Raw genomic sequence first — 17,514 nt, forward strand, 5'->3', positions numbered from 1 at the left:
TACAAAAAGATGCCTCCCTCCCTCCCTCCCTCCCTCCCTCCCTCCCTCCCTCCCTCCCTCCCTCCCTCCCTCCCTCCCTCCCTCCCTCCCTTCCTTCCTTCCTTCCTTCCTTCCTTCCTTCCTTCCTTCCTTCCTTCCTTCCTTCCTTCCTTCCTTCCTTCCTTCCTTCCTTCCTTCCTTCCTTCCTTCCTTCCTTCCTTCCTTCCTTCCTTCCTTCCTTCCTTCCTTCCTTCCTTCCTTCCTTCCTTCCTTCCTTCCTTCCTTCCTTCCTTCCTTCCTTCCTTCCTTCCTTCTTGCCTGCTTGACTTCCCTCCTGCCTGTCTGTCTTCTTGCCTACCTGCCTTCCTATCTTTTTGCCTTCATTCCTCCTTTTTCAGAAAAATACTTTAAAGGTTGTCAAAATAACAGAAAATGTATATTTCACACCAAATGTTTACTTTTTTTTTTTTTTAATTCAAATGCTTCTGAAATCGTACTTGAAAGATTTATTGTGGCATGGAAGTGATCTTTGACTTAAAAAAATTATTTTCATTTGATCCTCACAGCAATGGCGTGGTTTATGTGCTATTATTATCCCCATTTCATTGAGGCTGAAAGAGGTTGTGACTTGCCTATTATTGATTATCTGGGGCAGTCATGTCCAACTTTTCATGAGCTCCTTTTAAGTTTTAAGCTTTAAAAAAAGCTCATTTTCTTGGCAAAGATATTAAGAAAAAGCTCATTTTCTTGGCAAAGATACTAGAGTGGTTTGCTATTTCCTTCTCCGGCTCATTTTACAGATGAGGAAACTGAGGCAGAGTTAAGCAACTTGGCCAGGGTCACAGAGTTATTAAGTGTTATTAAGTGATTAGAAGTCAGGTCTTCCTGATTCCAGGTCTGGAGTTCCATCCATTGTACCACCTAGATGCCCTCTAACAAAAAGTTAGCTTATTCAAATGTAATATTTAATTTTGAGCTGAACCAGGTTGGCTTTCTTTAATAATTCAAAACTCAGCATTAATACATTAAAATATTTATTAATTCTTACTGTGTCCAGAATACTATTATATGCTGAAAGGGTACCAAATTTATCATGCTTGTGGTCCTTGAACAAACTAGCATTTATTAAGTATTTCTTATGTACCAAGCACAACACAAGTTTATATGCTCTATTTTTCCTCTATAAATACAAGTAGAAAGAAGACAATACATAAAGGGAAGCTTTTTTGGAGGTAGGAGTGGGACATGGCAGAGGACATCTGGAATATAGCCTAGAGAAGCATAAAAGATGCCTAGGCTGGGTACCATCCTTAAATGGAGTTCCTGGGCCATAAGGTGGGTGGAGAGTATTTTTAATGTATGAATTTCACAACTAGAGTTGAGGCATAACTACAATTATAAATTAAAAAATATAACTATAATTCATAATGTCACATGATGAATGCATTTAAAAAGTACTAAACAAAGTGGTAAGTGAAGTTGCAGGGAAAAGGAAGGTCAAGGAAAGGTTCCCAATGGAGTTAGTTTGATTTGGATTTTAAAGAATGGATAAGAATTTAATTGGTGCGAGAGGAGATAGGGCATTTCTGGTGTAGGAGGGCATAGACTCAGCAAAACCTTATCAAAAAAAAATATGGGGCATGTTTGGAGGACAGAAATAGTCTAAGAATAAATTCTTTGAACTTATGAAATGTAAAAAGACCTGGCAGAAGGACTATTGATTGCTGGGTGGAGAACCTGAGGAAGAATGTGAGCCAAAGTTACACAGAAAAATATATAAGCTGCCATCTGTACCAATGGAGGAGAACAGATCCAGTGGTTGAGATTGTAGATCTGGAAGTTTTAAAGTACTCAATGACATCAAGCTTATCCTGTCCGATTTGCTGACTCCATCAGATTTTAGGAGGTAGCTTTATTTTTGTTCTATATTTTTTCTATCCCAATGCATGTCTTCTTTGACATTTCACCCCTGATAGTTTGTAATCTCTGACCTAGAGGAAGGTCGGGAGAGAAATGTCTCAAATGCATTTACTTGGCTATAAACTGCAGAAGATGTTCAAGCAGGGAACCTAACCTCTTGGTTACAAACAATGGAAATATCACTGTAACCTGGCCTTCCTTCTTATGTTCTGGCCCTTCCTCTATCTCAGAAAGAAGAATAGGCAGGACATTGTGCTGGGAACCTGTTATCTGTCCAACCAAAAGAGCAGAGATATGCAAAGGAAAGGGAGGAAGCCCCCTCTATTTGAATCTGTTCCTCCTAAGTCAGTTGTATAGTGAAGTCACGCTAAGGGTTCTGGCAGGATTCCTCTCTACTTGATAGGAACCTCCAAAGTGCACACACATAGTACCTTGAATATTCCCTTAACCAATGTTCTTAAATGCTAAAACCCCACATTTTGTTCAGTCATTATAGAGTGACATTTTCTTTAATGTCTCTATTTTTCTCTTTAAATGAATTTTTTTCTCTATATAAATAATATATATTTTTTTGCTAACAATGTCATTAATTGAATTATTCAAATATTTTTCTAACTTCTGTATAATTTCATTTCAGTGATTAAAAGAATGAGGGGAAACTGAGGTAAAAATCTGAATTTTCACTGACCCTACCTGTATAATTTCATTTCAATAATTAAAAAAAGGAGGTGAAATTATGGTTTAAAAAATGTAACTTTTCATTGATCCTAACAAAACATTTATTTTTTTTTCTTTTTATAAATTTGGAGATTTTCTTTCTGTTAAGCTCCATCTATGTATATTCTAAATTAATTTTCCTATTTGTTTCTTGGACTTGAAATCTCTCGAGAATTATATATGTCAGTTCCTCATCCACAACTTCATGCAGAGAGTGAAGATTTTTGAAGTACTGTGGTAGAAAAAGAGCTAATTTGCACCTGGCAAGAAATCTGTCTTCATAGAGCTTTTCCATTATGATAGAAAAGGTTACCTTTTAGACAATTATAGTAGCAGCAAACTTCTTGCCTAGGGATAAGACTGTGATCTTTTATTAAGTCATTACTAGCTTGTCAATCTCTGCAGACCAGCCATGAGATAGAAGGATTGCTTAACTGATAATGTGATAGGCTCATTAAAAAGACTCTTTCCAGTAGTAAAAACTATGTGGGTCACTTGGCCATTGAAACTACTCATTATTATATCCTCTCATCTATATAATGGAGATGATGATAATAATAATGCTATTAAAACCTATTTGACAGAGTATAGAGATCCATACTCAAATGACACACTATATATGCAGTGTTTTGCAAAAATTAAATCACCATATAATGGAGATAATAATAATGCTACTAATACCTATTTGACAGAGTATAGAGATCCATACTCAAATGACACACTATATATGCAGTGCTTTGCAAAAATTAAATCACCATATAATTGTATTATATAGTGTAAAATGTAAAAAGTGTAAAAAGTGGGGATTGATCACATCAATCTAGTTACCTCCTTTTACCTAAAGTAAATGATAAAATGCTTAACCAGGTAGATGAGAACACATTTTGATTGAGTGAAATCAATCATAAGCATTCCAATTAAATTAAATGGATTTTGATCACTTTAATTGTCTCTGATGAACCAGTGGATGAAGTGGAAATGACATTGTATAGGAATAATGTTTAGATTGGCTGAGAGTTGGCCATGCTAGCCTATGGATTAGCTATAAAATATCAAATCCCAGATTGGGTCTGACAGAGATTTGGAGTTTAGTGCGTCTGTAGTAGTGGAGAGAAGAGAGAGCCATTGTTGAGAAGGAACGCTTGTTTTATGAAGGGATATGCTTCTGGTTTTGGCCAGAGAAGGAATTCATGAAAATTTTTTTTTTTTTTGAGGTTCAGAGGACTTCCCATCTTTTTGCATTCTATTAACATATATGGGAACAATTGAAACTACAACCCATATCTAAAGGGAATACTTTGAAGATTCAAGAAAAGGGACTTAGAGGACCTATGGATTCAATCTTTTTATCACATCTTAGTTTGAGCCCACTTTCCCATGAACTCTTTGTATGCTTGTGGGAGAGTGTGCCATATACTTTTGGAGCCATGCTTTATACTAAACAATTGTTCTTACTGTGTTAAATATCCCTTTCTAAAATGATTCTCACTGGGTAATTCTGATAGGAAACATATTGTGAGCAAATAGCATCAGAAAGACAATTGCTAAACCTTCAGCTTAAATTTTGTGTCAATTACATTGTAGAGACTATTTGTTAAATTAAATTCTCATAATTTTCTCTTTCATAAGGAGACTGAGAAATTTGTTTTCAAAAGAATCCGAATCTCAAAATTTTAGGGAATGAAACTATTTGTTTAAGGAAGATAAGAAGTTTGGACTGAAATTTTCCCTCTCTTGAAATTAATTTGTTGATTAGCACTGGATATTTAATAATTTCACTTTTCTACTTGGTGATCTCTGATTTTTTTGGTTCCCTTTCATAACCGTGATACATTATGACTTTTTAAGAATCATATGTTTAAGTACAAGTGCTGAGTACTTATTTAATCATGGGAAATTAGAATTTCAATCTAAAGTTGGGCATAAATTACTCTATAATCTGGAAAATTCATGAATTAAACAAAAATATTGATAAGTTAATTTAGTATTCTCAATTAAGACATTTAAAATATTCAGAGCTCATAGTTTTATGTGATAAGAAAGAAATTAGTAGATATAATAATAACAAAGCATTTATTGGTCATTATGGTTTTTAAAGCTCTTTACATATTATCTCATTTAATCTTCCTATTTGAGAAATTGTAGATATGGTTACTGGATTTCATGGTAGTATGGAATGCAAAGACTGTGGTCATGGAAAGTACATTTAGAATATTAATACATCAAATGTTTGTTTAATGTATGCTATAGGAAGTCTCAAGGTATAAAGAATAGTACTTGACCTGAGTACACTGTGGACTTTTAGAAAGCATTTCTGCCTTTTTCAAGTAAATATAGATAGGTTCCTCTGCTTTCTTCAATGACTGTAAATTTTGAAATATTTTTAAGAGTATTTTTTTGTTCTTAATTTTTCCCTTCATCTTTTCCCACTATCATCAATTCATCACCTTGCACTCAATCTGGGGATAATGAGCTTCTCCCTACAGCTTCGTAGCATAAGTGGATAGAATCCTAGGCCTGGGGTTTAAACCTGAGTTTAAATCTGCCCTCAGACACTTAATAGCTGTGTGATCCTGGGTGAGTCATTTAATCTCTATTTGTCTCAGTTTCCTCATCTGTAGGATACATATAATAATGGCACCTAACTCCCAGAGTTATGAGGAACAAATAATTTAATAATTATAAAGGCACAGTGCCTGGCACATAGTGCTATAAGAATGTTAGCTGTGATTATAACTTAGCCAGATTAGTCCTCTGGCAAGAGATGTGATCTGTAACTGCTACCTATGAAACAATGACTGTCCAGCTTGGCAGGACCTGCTGGGCATGGTATGCCACTGGCATAATCCTCAAGAATCAGAATGACACAGCAAGGCAATAATATATAACTTTAAGTCTCATCAATAAGTGTCTTTATTGGTTTTCCAATATCCCTTTCTCCATAACCTTCATCTTCTTGAGACAAAGACTTTGATAGAGAACCAGGTATTCTCTATTTCCCTCTGTCTTTTAGCCTTAATAATTTAAAGAAAAAGTATGTTTTTCCTTCTTGGAATCTCAGTATAATCCTGATCCACTTTTTATTTTTATTTATTTATATTATTATTATGCTCTTTTATTTGCAGATTAAAAGCTAAGTAGGTTCCTGGAAGATGGGAACTTGGCTAAGCACCAGAACCATTGCACCTACTTTTTTTGTAATCTTGTGTCCCTTATTAGTACCTTCCATATGGGATATCCATAATACGTCTCTGTTAGTTGAGATCCTCCTTAATGCATCAGGTGAAAATCATTATATCTAACAGCAAATAAGTGTGGCCTCCAAATGGATTCTCCAAAGTGTAGCATCTTGGATAATAGCTGTCATTTATAAGGGATCAGGGGCAGTTAGGTTAGAGCACCGGCCCTGAAGTCAGGAGGACTTGAGTTCAAATTTAACACTTCCTAGCTGTGTGATCCTGGGCAAGTCACTTAACCCCAATTGTCTCAGCAAAAAAAAAATTATAAGGGATCTTTGGACACCTCTTTTAATACTAGATTTCTTTTTGAACAGGAATCATCATCTTAATTCTAGATTTGGCTTTCATGCAGGTAGTCATTTTGTCAAAGAGAAAAGAATACTCCCCAAGGAATATGATGAAATTTATAGCTATCATTTCTGACATAGAATTTTATATTTAAGAAATAGTTATAATAAGAGATCTTGAAACCACCTAGTGCCAATTTGATTAACTTATTCAGTTTTTTTCTTATTTTGAAGCTATTTCATTGTGACAAAAGAAAAGAATGTACGATAATGATTTTCCTGTGGTGCAGGTGTGACTGCATCACTCCCCAGCTCAATGAAGTTCAGTAGCTCCCTATTACCTCTAGCAGCAACTATAAATTCCTTCTCTGCTTGGCCCTTAGAGTTCTTTACAACCTGTACAAACATTTATTTTTAGCTATATTATATATTATTCCCTTTCATGCACTTCCATGGTAGAATCAAACCTATTCTTTATGCATGGTACAATTCATGATTCCATTTGTTGCTAGAGCTGTCTGCTTTCTGGTGTCTCAAAAACCCTTAAGGTACTTTTAAACTTTTAGTAGATATACCTATCTGTGTATGTATGTGTGTACATGCTGTCCTTGTTAATCAAGTGCAAACTTCTTCAGAGCAGGGACTGACTTTTTCTTGATACATCTAGCACATGGCACAGTGACTAGTATACTGTAGGTGCTTAATAAATACTTACTGATTGGGCAATTGATTGAAGGGAAGAGCTATTCTTTCTTTTCTTCCAATAGCTCTCTTTTAGAGACAATTCATTAAGTTCAGTCTATGGGATGTGAAATAGCTCTAGAAAGAGGTGGGTTGATGATTGTGTATATTCCAAAAAGACTTAAATCACTCATAGGCCCATCTAATGAAGGGCAAATGACCTGGTGGTCTGGTTTAGATCAAGACAAATTTGTACCCAGCCAAAGCAAATCAGAATTCCTAAAATAACCTTGGCAATATAGTTTTTTGGTTTGTTTTTTAAACTGTTGAGTCTTATACTAAAATGCTCCTCTGATACTTCATCATGGTGGGGCAAAATAGACTATGCCAGTGGACAGAGAAATCTTTAAGTATAGACCCAGTAATGGATTGTCATTCTACTGCCCAAGGATCAGTGTTCTGAGTTTAGAGAGGTTATCAGATGAGCTGCAGCAAGGTGAACTTTTTTAGTTATAGCATTTGTGGCAGACCATCTACTAAGTTTTAAAGGGATTTTGATTTCTTCCAGAAGAAGGCATACATACATGGACACAATGACAAGTAATAGAAGTATTAAAGAATGAGAAATGACCCTGGGTAAGGCCATTCTCCTTGATTTAGTCTTTACTGGTTTATGGATTTAATCCAAGTCACTGAGACTGAGCCAGAAATGCAGCCATCTTTGGAGAAGAAGGAGTCAATGCTGAGTAAGAGGCTAAGAGCAGTTTGCTTCATCATGTTTCTTCAATGCATTATTTGGATAACAAATTGAGTTACTAAGTTTTCTTACCTGATATAGACTGCAAAGATAGTGATTAGTCTTGATCAAAAATGGTTGGTTCACTCCTGGGTGGTCTACATCATGGGCTGCAGCTGACAGCAATCCAAGCATAATGTCCAGTGGTGTGAGGAAGCTGCTGAGCTGTGAAAACAAAAGAAGGGCAGTTCCTATAGGGTGATCAATATTTCCTTCCTTCCCCCCTTCCTTCCCTCCCCTCCCCTTTACTTCTCTCCCTCCCTTCCTCCCTTCCTCCCTTCCTCCCTTCCTCCGTGTCTCTCTCTCTCTCTCTCTCTCTCTCTCTCTCTCTCTCTCTCTCTCTCTCTCTCTCTCTCTCTCTCTCTCTCTCTCTCTTTCTCTTTTTCTCTCTCTTTCTTTCTCTTTTTCTCTCTCTCTCTCTCTCTTTTTCTCTCTCTCTTTCTCTTTCTTTCTCTTTTTCTCTCTCTCTCTTTCTCTCTCTCTTTCCCTCTTTTTCTTTCTCTCTCTTTCTGTCTCTCTCTCTTTCTCTCTTTCTTTCTCTCTCTTTCCCTCTTTTTCTTTTTCTCTCTTTCTTTCTCTCGCTCTCTTTCTCTTTCCCTCTTTTTTTCTCTCTCTCTTTCTCTCTCTCTCTTTCTCTCTTTCTCTCTCTTTCCCTCTTTTTCTTTCTCTCTCTCTTTCTGTCTCTCTTTCTCTCTTTCTTTCTCTCTCTTTCCCTCTTTTTCTTTTTCTCTCTCTCTTTCTTTCTCTCGCTCCCTTTCTCTCTCTCTTTCTCTTTCCATCTTTTTTCTCTCTCTCTTTCTCTCTCTCTTTCTCTTTCTTCCTCTCCTTTTTTTTAACTAAACCAAAATGAATCATTATAACATTATTCTGTTTCTTTGATTATGAAAAATGTATTAGGTCTTCATCAATTGTGACTGTCTTGCAATTCATTTTTTGGGATGAAACTCTCAGTTATTCAACTTGTGGATTATATAAGTCTGTTCTCCCTCTCTTCACTGCTAATCTTTTGATTTATTTCACATCTTGTTAGTACTTCCATTAAATTATTAATAGGAAGAAAAGGAATAAATTAAATTGGCTATTGGTTACCACTTTGAAAAATGAGTTAGTAGTGAAGGAAGTTTTGAAATTAAAGTCAATGGCATTCTTATATTATCCAAGAATTCAAAATTGCCAAATCACCCTTGTCACATGTTACAGTAGGTTAAAAGAGGACTCAATTGCAGTAATGAAATTGAATTGCAGCATTTGAATACTATCTTCAATGTGCAATAATAGTCTGGATTCTGTGAGATCAAAGGTAATGAAATCCTCTTATTAGCTGCCCAGACACAAATTGCCATGAGGCTTCTCTACTTCCTAGTAAAATTCAAGGTATAATAATAATATAATATAGTATGTAATAGTATAATTCAATGGTTTTCTATAGCCATAGATCCAAGAAAAGAACTTGGGAAGCAATTTACAACTTGCTAAAGTTGATGTGTAGCTTCCATCATAGCCTTAAATTGGAAGCATTTTAGGGAGAAATATTGTATGCCTGAGGAAAAAAAGATGGTATCTCAAGCTAATTCCTTCTAGTTACTGATGCTTCAAGATTCCCTTCCTTGTGGTAATTCCCTGATTTTATTTCATGTGAACTACCCTCTATCTTTAGCTTTTCTGCTCTACACCTCCCTGATTACTCATCTGGATATGTTGCTTTTGCATGTGTCTAGCTTTAATCTCAGTCCAGCTTTTTGTTCATTCTCTTAGTTTTTGGTTGGAATAATTTTGCTCTTAGAATTGGTTAACAATTTTGTAGATTGTTAAAACTGGAAGGGACCTTTTCTGACAACTAATCTAATACTTTCGAACGTCAAAAATCTTGAATTGAAAACTTTTGATTTTGATTTGAAAAAATCCTTTGGAAGGTCTGAAGAAGCTAAATGATTTGTCCAGATATATAGTGTTGGGAATTTTTTTTTTTTTAATTTAAAAGAAAGGACCAGGTCAGTATTTGATTCTCAGGTACCAGATTATGCATAATTGTACCTAGAATTAGCTTGGAACCTAGCATAGAACCATCTGCTTTATGAAGGCTTCGTCATGTCACCGTATGATTCCACATGAGTCTGTTGCCATGGAGTTGTGGAGTTGTGCTCAGAAGTCACTATGTCACATTTGGCCTATAGTCATAATTTGAATCTGAAGTACTTCCAAGTTCACTGGAAATCAGTGAATTTGGAAATCACTGGAAATTTGTTAATTAATCCCTAGCGTGATTCAATATGTTTTCTCAGGTCAATAAAATCACTGATATTTGTTAGTGACAAATGCCCACTTCTAAGTATTTTACATATTTACCAACTAAGTGTAAAATATATGACTATGGAGAATGGTTTCTCCAAATGAAACTTTTCCAATATATAATAAGAAAAAGATAAGTCTTCTTGTGCCTCTCTTTCTGAGATTATCTCCCATCTAATTTTCAATGTTCCTGTTTATTTACATATTATCACCCCCATTAAAATATGAGCTCATTGAGGTCAGAGATGGCTTTTTCCTTTTCTTTGTTTCTTATAGTACATAGTGACAGCCAGGTGGGATAGTGGATAGAGTACTGACCCTGAAGTCAAGAGGACCTGAGTTCAAATCTAACCTCAAATACGTATTAGCATGCAGACTAAGATGAAGTTTGTGAATGAGATTTGGATTCCTGGAACATGACTTAAAATAAAGGTGTGGCAGGTAGGCAGTACAATAGGACAAGTAGGTGACATAGTGGTTCAAGTGCCAGCCTGAATCAGGAAGACTGTTTTTTCTGAGTTAAAATCTGGCTCAGACATTATCTTTGTCTGGGCAAATCACTTAATCCTGTCTATTCAGGTCTTTTTCACAGTGCTTGGCATATGATAGGCATTTAATACATGTTTATTGACTTCCTGATTCATCTTATTGAGCCTCAGTTCATTAGCTTGAAAAATGAGGATGATAACAGCATTTACCTCATAGGATTTGAGGTAAAGGTTGATGAGCCAATGTAGATAAAAAAGTGCTTTACAAACTTTAAAATGCTTAAAAAAAGTTTTTTTCTTAGCTACGATCAATTTTCTAAAAGACAGGAAACTAAGTTTTCTAATGTAATGGATGTTAACTGAAGCAAGAAAATCAGTTTATCAGGGTTTCCAGATTGTCATGGAAAAGCAGTTATATCATCATATCTTACCTTGGGCTCCATTAGAAAGCAGTGCATGGCTTGGGTGACGTCAGCCGCGTGGACAGCATTATGATAAGGATTTTGGCTATGGTAATCTTCTTGAACCATAACTGGCAGGCAAGCAAATGTTAAGATTATGCACCATCACCTTCCAAGGCATTTCCAAAAGTTTAAACAAGGATTTCACTAGGATCTGGGAGTTATTTTTCTTTAAAAATATTGACATCCAGAAATTGTGCAGCCTGGGGACCTTCTACAAATCTATATAGTGTGCATGCTTGGCAATCTTACTGGATCTTTTTTTTTTCCTTTTTTTTGAGGGGGTTTGGGGAAAGGGACTAAAAGGATTTGTGAGGCCCTAGAGAATTCCTGACCTCCTTCATAAATCACCCCTTTCTTGCTCTCATGAAGGCTTTCATTCAGAAGCAAAATAAATATGTAGAAAAAAGAGCACATTTATTCCACAGTATCATGTAATTATTTTAGGGTGCTGCCATTTATGAGCAATATGTCATCAAGGTATTTTCCTTTTAAAAATTTTGTAACAGCATAAGGTTAACTGATCTCCAAAGGATCGTTTACTTCTTGCCTAATACATACTGACTTAAGGAAATACGGGTTCCTGGGGTTCTTGCTTGCTTTGGGCTGGAACTCGAGTTATAGAGTGGTCCAAGTGGGGATTTGGGTTTGTTTTCACCTTGTTAAGGTCAAATTATCATCTTATCCCTACTCTTTTGCTGTCCTCTTCCAGGCACAGAGAACTCTTTGAATCAAAGGGGACGGAGTATGGGGACAGAGGAGGAAGGCATATTTGGCTCACTGTTTACCATAGCTTTTAGTCTGGTATATAACTGGCTTATAACTGAGTCTGACTTCAAGGTACAAAATAGTCAATATATGTATTTTAACTATTGAGTACTACAAATATCACTGTGTACTAGAGGGACACATGCTCTGCCATTTATTGCTGGAATTTTATAGTATTTAGATAAGCCAACTATTGTAATCCTCATTTGTTTTTAATATAATTATTTGATATTTTTAAGTTATTTATATGAATGGATCAGTGTAGTCTAAGAAAACTTTGAAAATACCTCTCTAAAATCCTTTTTAGAGAAATAAAAACTAACCACACAAAATACTTTTATGCATAGCATCTCTTTTCCATAGCCACATGTAATTAACTCTAGACTGGAGTCTTTTTTAGGAGAAAATAGGACTACAGATATTTCCACACATTTCTATTGGAAAGAATGTATTATGTGATATCCTTCCTCCCCTTTCTCCTGCAGAAGATTCATTTTACAATTATAGCTTTCTTGGACTTTCATTAAAATGAGTTTGCATTTTCTGAGAACAAATCTACTAATGGTTAGCAGAAAGTACTTTAGAAACATGATGGGTGGCAGTGGGAAGCCACTTTGGAATATAAAATGTACCCTAGATAATCCACAGGTAGATAATTGGAAATATGCTAAAAGCCAAAACAATTATCCATGCTACATGGTAATGAACAAATGAACTTACTGAAAATTAAGGTTACATCTTACCTCAATATTTCTAACAGCCTGCTAGACATTTCCTCCTATCTGTCCTACTGACATCTCAAGCTCAGCATGTCTCAAACCAAACTCATCATGTTATCAAAATTCACCTCGTCTTTCTTCTTTCAGCCCTTCAATTTCTGCTGACATCTTTGCTATCCTCCTAGTTATTCAGGCTTAAAATGTGAGTGATCACTCTTTCTTCTCCTCACCTCTGTTTCAATATCCATTCAGTTGCCAAATAATGTTGACCTCCTGCCTCCATGTCTTCATATCTGCTCCTGCAACCTCTAATTCAGTCTCTCTTCAACTTTCTCATGGACTATTGCAATACATTTAAACTGCTCTTTTAATCTCTCCTGTCTATTCTTTACACCATTAGACTGATAATATAAAGCTTTGTCCACATCCAGTCATTTGCCATAAATCTTGTAATGCTTGTCCATTGCCTATCGAATAGAGTAAAAATTTCTTATCATGAGATAGAAGATCCCTTTCAATCTAGCTCTAACTCTTCTTGTCTATCCCTTCTTACATTCTCTACATTTCATCCTTATTTCACTCTACTCTCCTTCATGTACTTTATTATTCTGCCTAATATTTAACTATAAATAATTAAATCAGTCAATAACTAAATCATAGAAGATGATTTACTTTTTATTTTATTTAAAATATTTATTTATTAATATATAAATATAAAATATATTTTATATAATAATGATAAAAGTAAATATAATTTAAAACCACAATATTACCTATAACATAAATATATAAATATTAACATCATAAATATAAATCAACATTTATTTTATTTTTTTAATATTTATTCACAAAATAAATATTTTATTTATAATCAATAACTAAATCAGTCAATCTATAACTGTTTTTGATCATGCCATATCAAAAAAGAAAACTTCATGATAACTTTATTGTATTTTTTTAAAGGAATAGAAAGTTGTACATAAAAATTTTCAGTTTCCTATCCAATTATCTTTTTTAACACTATATTATGAAAATGGTTGTTTCAATTAATAAATTTAAAAAAGACTAAAAAAAAAGAATCTTCTCCTCCAAGCTCTAACCTAATTTTACTTGTCTTTCATGATCCAGGGTCTATTGCCACCTTCTCCCCAAAAGCCCTAGTTTAATAAAATGATATTTTTTCCCTTGAAATTTTCATATATCATTCTGTACTATATATATTCATTTTCCATTGTAACTATTTTTGTTTAAGCCTGATTTACCTTAAAAAGAATGCTTGCAAAGCATCTTGAGATAGGTAACAGAATGCATCATATTTGTATTGTTATTTCTTACAGTTTAGCACATAGTGGAGATTTAAGAACATTGGCTAAATTTTTGAATTTATCACAGGCAAATAATTTCTTGTCATTTTATTTATTATAAATTAGCGTAGATCATTCTTCACTAGTTAGCAATCTTTTTCTACACCAATCTTTTAAGAATAAATCTGGGCCCTCACAATGTCATGCTGTTTGAGACTGCTGGCCCTTCACATTATAAAGCAAGCTGTTCTCCTTTTCAATGTTTGGAAACACAGAGGAAATTACTTACCTAAAAACTTATGTAAGGTCACCATGTCTAACTGAAAATGATGAATAAGCCCATGGGTGTTGAAGAGGTGGCACAGCAACGTGACCAGGCTGTTTCCTAAAGGAAGATGTGAATGTCAGTAAACAATAAGATGCTCAAAGAATCTGATATCAAATCTTTCCTAAGGCTGGGCTTCTTAATTTGGTGTCCATAGACAATTAAGGGGGTTGTGCAGTGATTTGGGGAGGGTATGTGAATTTGGATGGGAAAAATTACATCTTTATTTTATTTTATTCAAATTACTATTTTTCTTTGTAAACCCAAGCATTTTATTTATGCATTTCAAAACATTCGGAGAAGAGGTCCATAGTCATGACATAAAAGAGGTTAAGAATTCCTGCTTTAATGGAACCAATTTTCCACCTTATTTTTCAAACATTTAAGGAGGAATGAAGACACCATTATGGCCTAGCTTAATTTAAGTTTTCCTCAGCTAATTTAACCTGCAAAGGGACTCTCTATGCTAAATTCAATTAATAACCACAAAAATAAAAAAAAGAAATTTTCTGTTATTATGGAAACTTTTGCTTTTTTTATGTTTTTAAGAAAAGTATATATAGGGGCCACTAGATGATGCAGTGGATAGAGCACTGGCCCTGGAGTCAGGAGGACCTGAGTTCAAATGTGAGACACAACACTTCTTAGCTCTGTGAATCTGGGCAAGCCATTTAACCCCAATTGCCTCACAAAAGAAAAAAAAAAAGATAAAATATATATAGCACAAATGTCTCATATATTAGTTCTCTTGACTTCAAAAATCTTGATAAAACATTAGGGTGATATTTTCAAGAGTCATAAAGAAGTTGGTTAACATTCACAGAGTTCTGAGGGAAAATTTATTCATAACACACACATACATATTATATATATACATACATACATACATACACACACCTGTTTGTAGAGAATGTCAGCATGAAATTTATGAAGAAATACTAAATTTCAAGCTTTTGTTTTATTTTTAAAAACAGATGGACATAACATGTAGCTGCATTCTCAACATGGAAGTGCATGGTAATAACAAAGCTGCTGCCATATATATATATATATATATATACATATACATATACATATATATATGTATATATACACACACACATACATACATATACATACACAGACACACAATCTCTCTCTGCTGGTAACAGTGTGCTGCTAGACCTGTGCTTTTATTGACAGAAGAAAATCCTAGTAAGGAAATGCCCTTTTACCAAAGCAAATTGCCAGGAGCTCTGTGTCTTATCATCTCTGAGAATTAGATGCCTGGAGTACTGAGAGATTTTGATCAGTGTATAACTGATTCTGGGTATTGAACCCAGGTATTATTGACAACAAGAGTGGTCCTTCTTCCCACTACCTAATTCCTCTTACAGGTCAGTGTTAGACTAAGGCCCTAGTCTTGCTAGTCATGTTACAAATGTATATTTGCTATGCCTTATAAGGGTGAATAAAAAAAAAAAACTTAGAAAGTAATCTGAAATACTAATTAATTTGAAAGATAGATTTAAATGATAAATGAAGATATCACTGTGTGTATATGGAAATAATTACTTTAGTTTTATCCCCCTTTCTTACTTTTGATATATGGTAGAAAATACTTTTTGAAAGATTGTTATAGTAAAATAAAATATGAGATAGCTCCTTATGATATCTTTTACCTACATAGCACACAGTAATAATAAAGGTTTATTGATTACTTGTGTGATTACTAGGAAAAGTAGATAATATAACAATTACACATGCACATATACATGTGTGTATATATATATATATATATATATATATATAAAAATATATATATATATGACAGAGCACTGGGTTAAGTGATATGAGATCTGGGGTCAGAATATGCTTTAGATATTCTATTAGTTAATAACCATTGACATGTTATAACTTCTCAGAATCCTAGTTTTCTCAACTGTCAAAAATGGGTATAAGAAAAGCAGCTTTATGCGGCTTAGTATTTCTCAAACTTTGGGTCTAAGCCCTTTTTACACTCTTAAAAATGATTGAATCCAAATCTCAAAGAACTTTTGTTTATGTGAGTCATATCTATAGATATTTCTATGGTAGAAATAAAAATGGATAAATTTAAAATTTGTATTTAAAAATAAGTCTATTTTATGTTAACAAATAAAATATTTTAATGAAAATAACTTTTTATAAAACAAAATACATTTTTATCCAAACAAAATACAATTTAGTGAAATGAGAAATTTTTTTAAGTCTCTTGAAAGTCTGGCAGTTGGATTTGCACATTTATTTCTGTATACAATATGTTGCAATACGTTGTTTTGGTTGAAGTATATTGAAGAAAATCTGGCCCTACAGAGATATATAGTTGGAAGAGGAAGAAGTATTTTAATAGGCAAATAATGTTTTAGTATTATTATGAAAATAATTTTGACTTGACAGCAACCCTAGAGAGGGTTTTGGGGTCCAAAGAGCAGGGATTCAAAGACCATACTTTGATAATGTATTTTGAAAACTGGCATATAGAGAGAGTTGATCTCAGACTCAGAAATCTAGCACTCAAGCTCTGCCTTTGACATATACTGGCTGGGAGACCCTGGTTTCTTTACCAGGAGTAACTGTCTAGTTTCCCTACTTGTGTCACAGGTTGTTGTAAGAATAGTACTTTTGACACACTCTAAGATGTACTGGCCCTTGACTTTGACTTGAGTTGGAATCCAGCCTCAGATACCTATTACATTTATGACCTTGTATGTGCTATAGAAATGCTATTAATTGTTATTAGCATCATCATTACCTATTGCTATAACATGAGACTGCTCTTATAATACAATAAAAATGACTTTTCTTAGCATCTTCATGATAGCATATGTTTATAATTAGGAAGAACCTTATAGATCATCATCTGTTCTGTGTCATTTTATAGGTGAAAAATCAAAGCTCAGAAGCTCAAAGTCAGAATTTCAACCCAGGTCTTTTGATTCCAAATTTGGCCCTTTCCTTATACTACCCCATTAAGCTTGAGTATTATCAGTTTCATTATTTTATTATCATATCTTATAAAAGCCATAGTAATTTGATATAGTAAATCCTAAAAAGATATGTAACTTTTACACACAGAGTTATTTTAGTCAATTGACCAGAAAATTGAATTCCACTTAACAAAATACTACTACCACATAATATGACTTTTTTTCATTCCTGTCATTTTTCAGCTAGGTAAAACACAATTTTCTTTAGCCCCTAGCTACCTACCTGATTTTAATTTATATTTAGGTAAACTTTATAAGGGGATTTATTGTTTTGAGGCTTGGTTAGAAAAGAATATAGCTCATTTTCTTTGCTTTATTATATTTTGTTTTGTATATGGAACTTTTCTTAATAGAAAAAGACCAATGTGGTCATCCTTGCTACCCCATTTCAGGTTTTCTTTCACATCCTCTTTTTTTTTTTTTTTTTGAGGCATTTGGGGTAAGTGACTTGCCTGGGATCACAAACCTAATAAGTGTCGAGTGTCTAAGGATGGATTTGAACTCAGAGCCTCCTGATTCCAGGGCCAGTGCTC

General features: G+C 34.2%; 1 protein-coding gene across 2 annotated transcripts in view; it reads right to left on the reverse strand.

Moving 5' to 3' along the window:
• PDE7B (phosphodiesterase 7B) overlaps nucleotides 1-17,514 on the reverse strand; it is a 427,322-nt gene that overhangs the window by 27,621 nt on the left and 382,187 nt on the right. For both annotated transcript variants that reach the window (XM_074309766.1, XM_074309764.1), the window contains 3 exons: nucleotides 13,938-14,033; nucleotides 10,828-10,928; nucleotides 7,653-7,784 (listed from right to left, as the gene is read on the reverse strand). In XM_074309766.1, the coding sequence (XP_074165867.1) occupies nucleotides 7,653-7,784; nucleotides 10,828-10,928; nucleotides 13,938-14,033 (329 nt within the window). The remainder of the gene's footprint in view (nucleotides 1-7,652; nucleotides 7,785-10,827; nucleotides 10,929-13,937; nucleotides 14,034-17,514) is intronic.

This window comes from Sminthopsis crassicaudata, chromosome 4 (genome assembly GCF_048593235.1).
Source record: "Sminthopsis crassicaudata isolate SCR6 chromosome 4, ASM4859323v1, whole genome shotgun sequence".
NCBI lineage: Eukaryota > Metazoa > Chordata > Mammalia > Dasyuromorphia > Dasyuridae > Sminthopsis > Sminthopsis crassicaudata.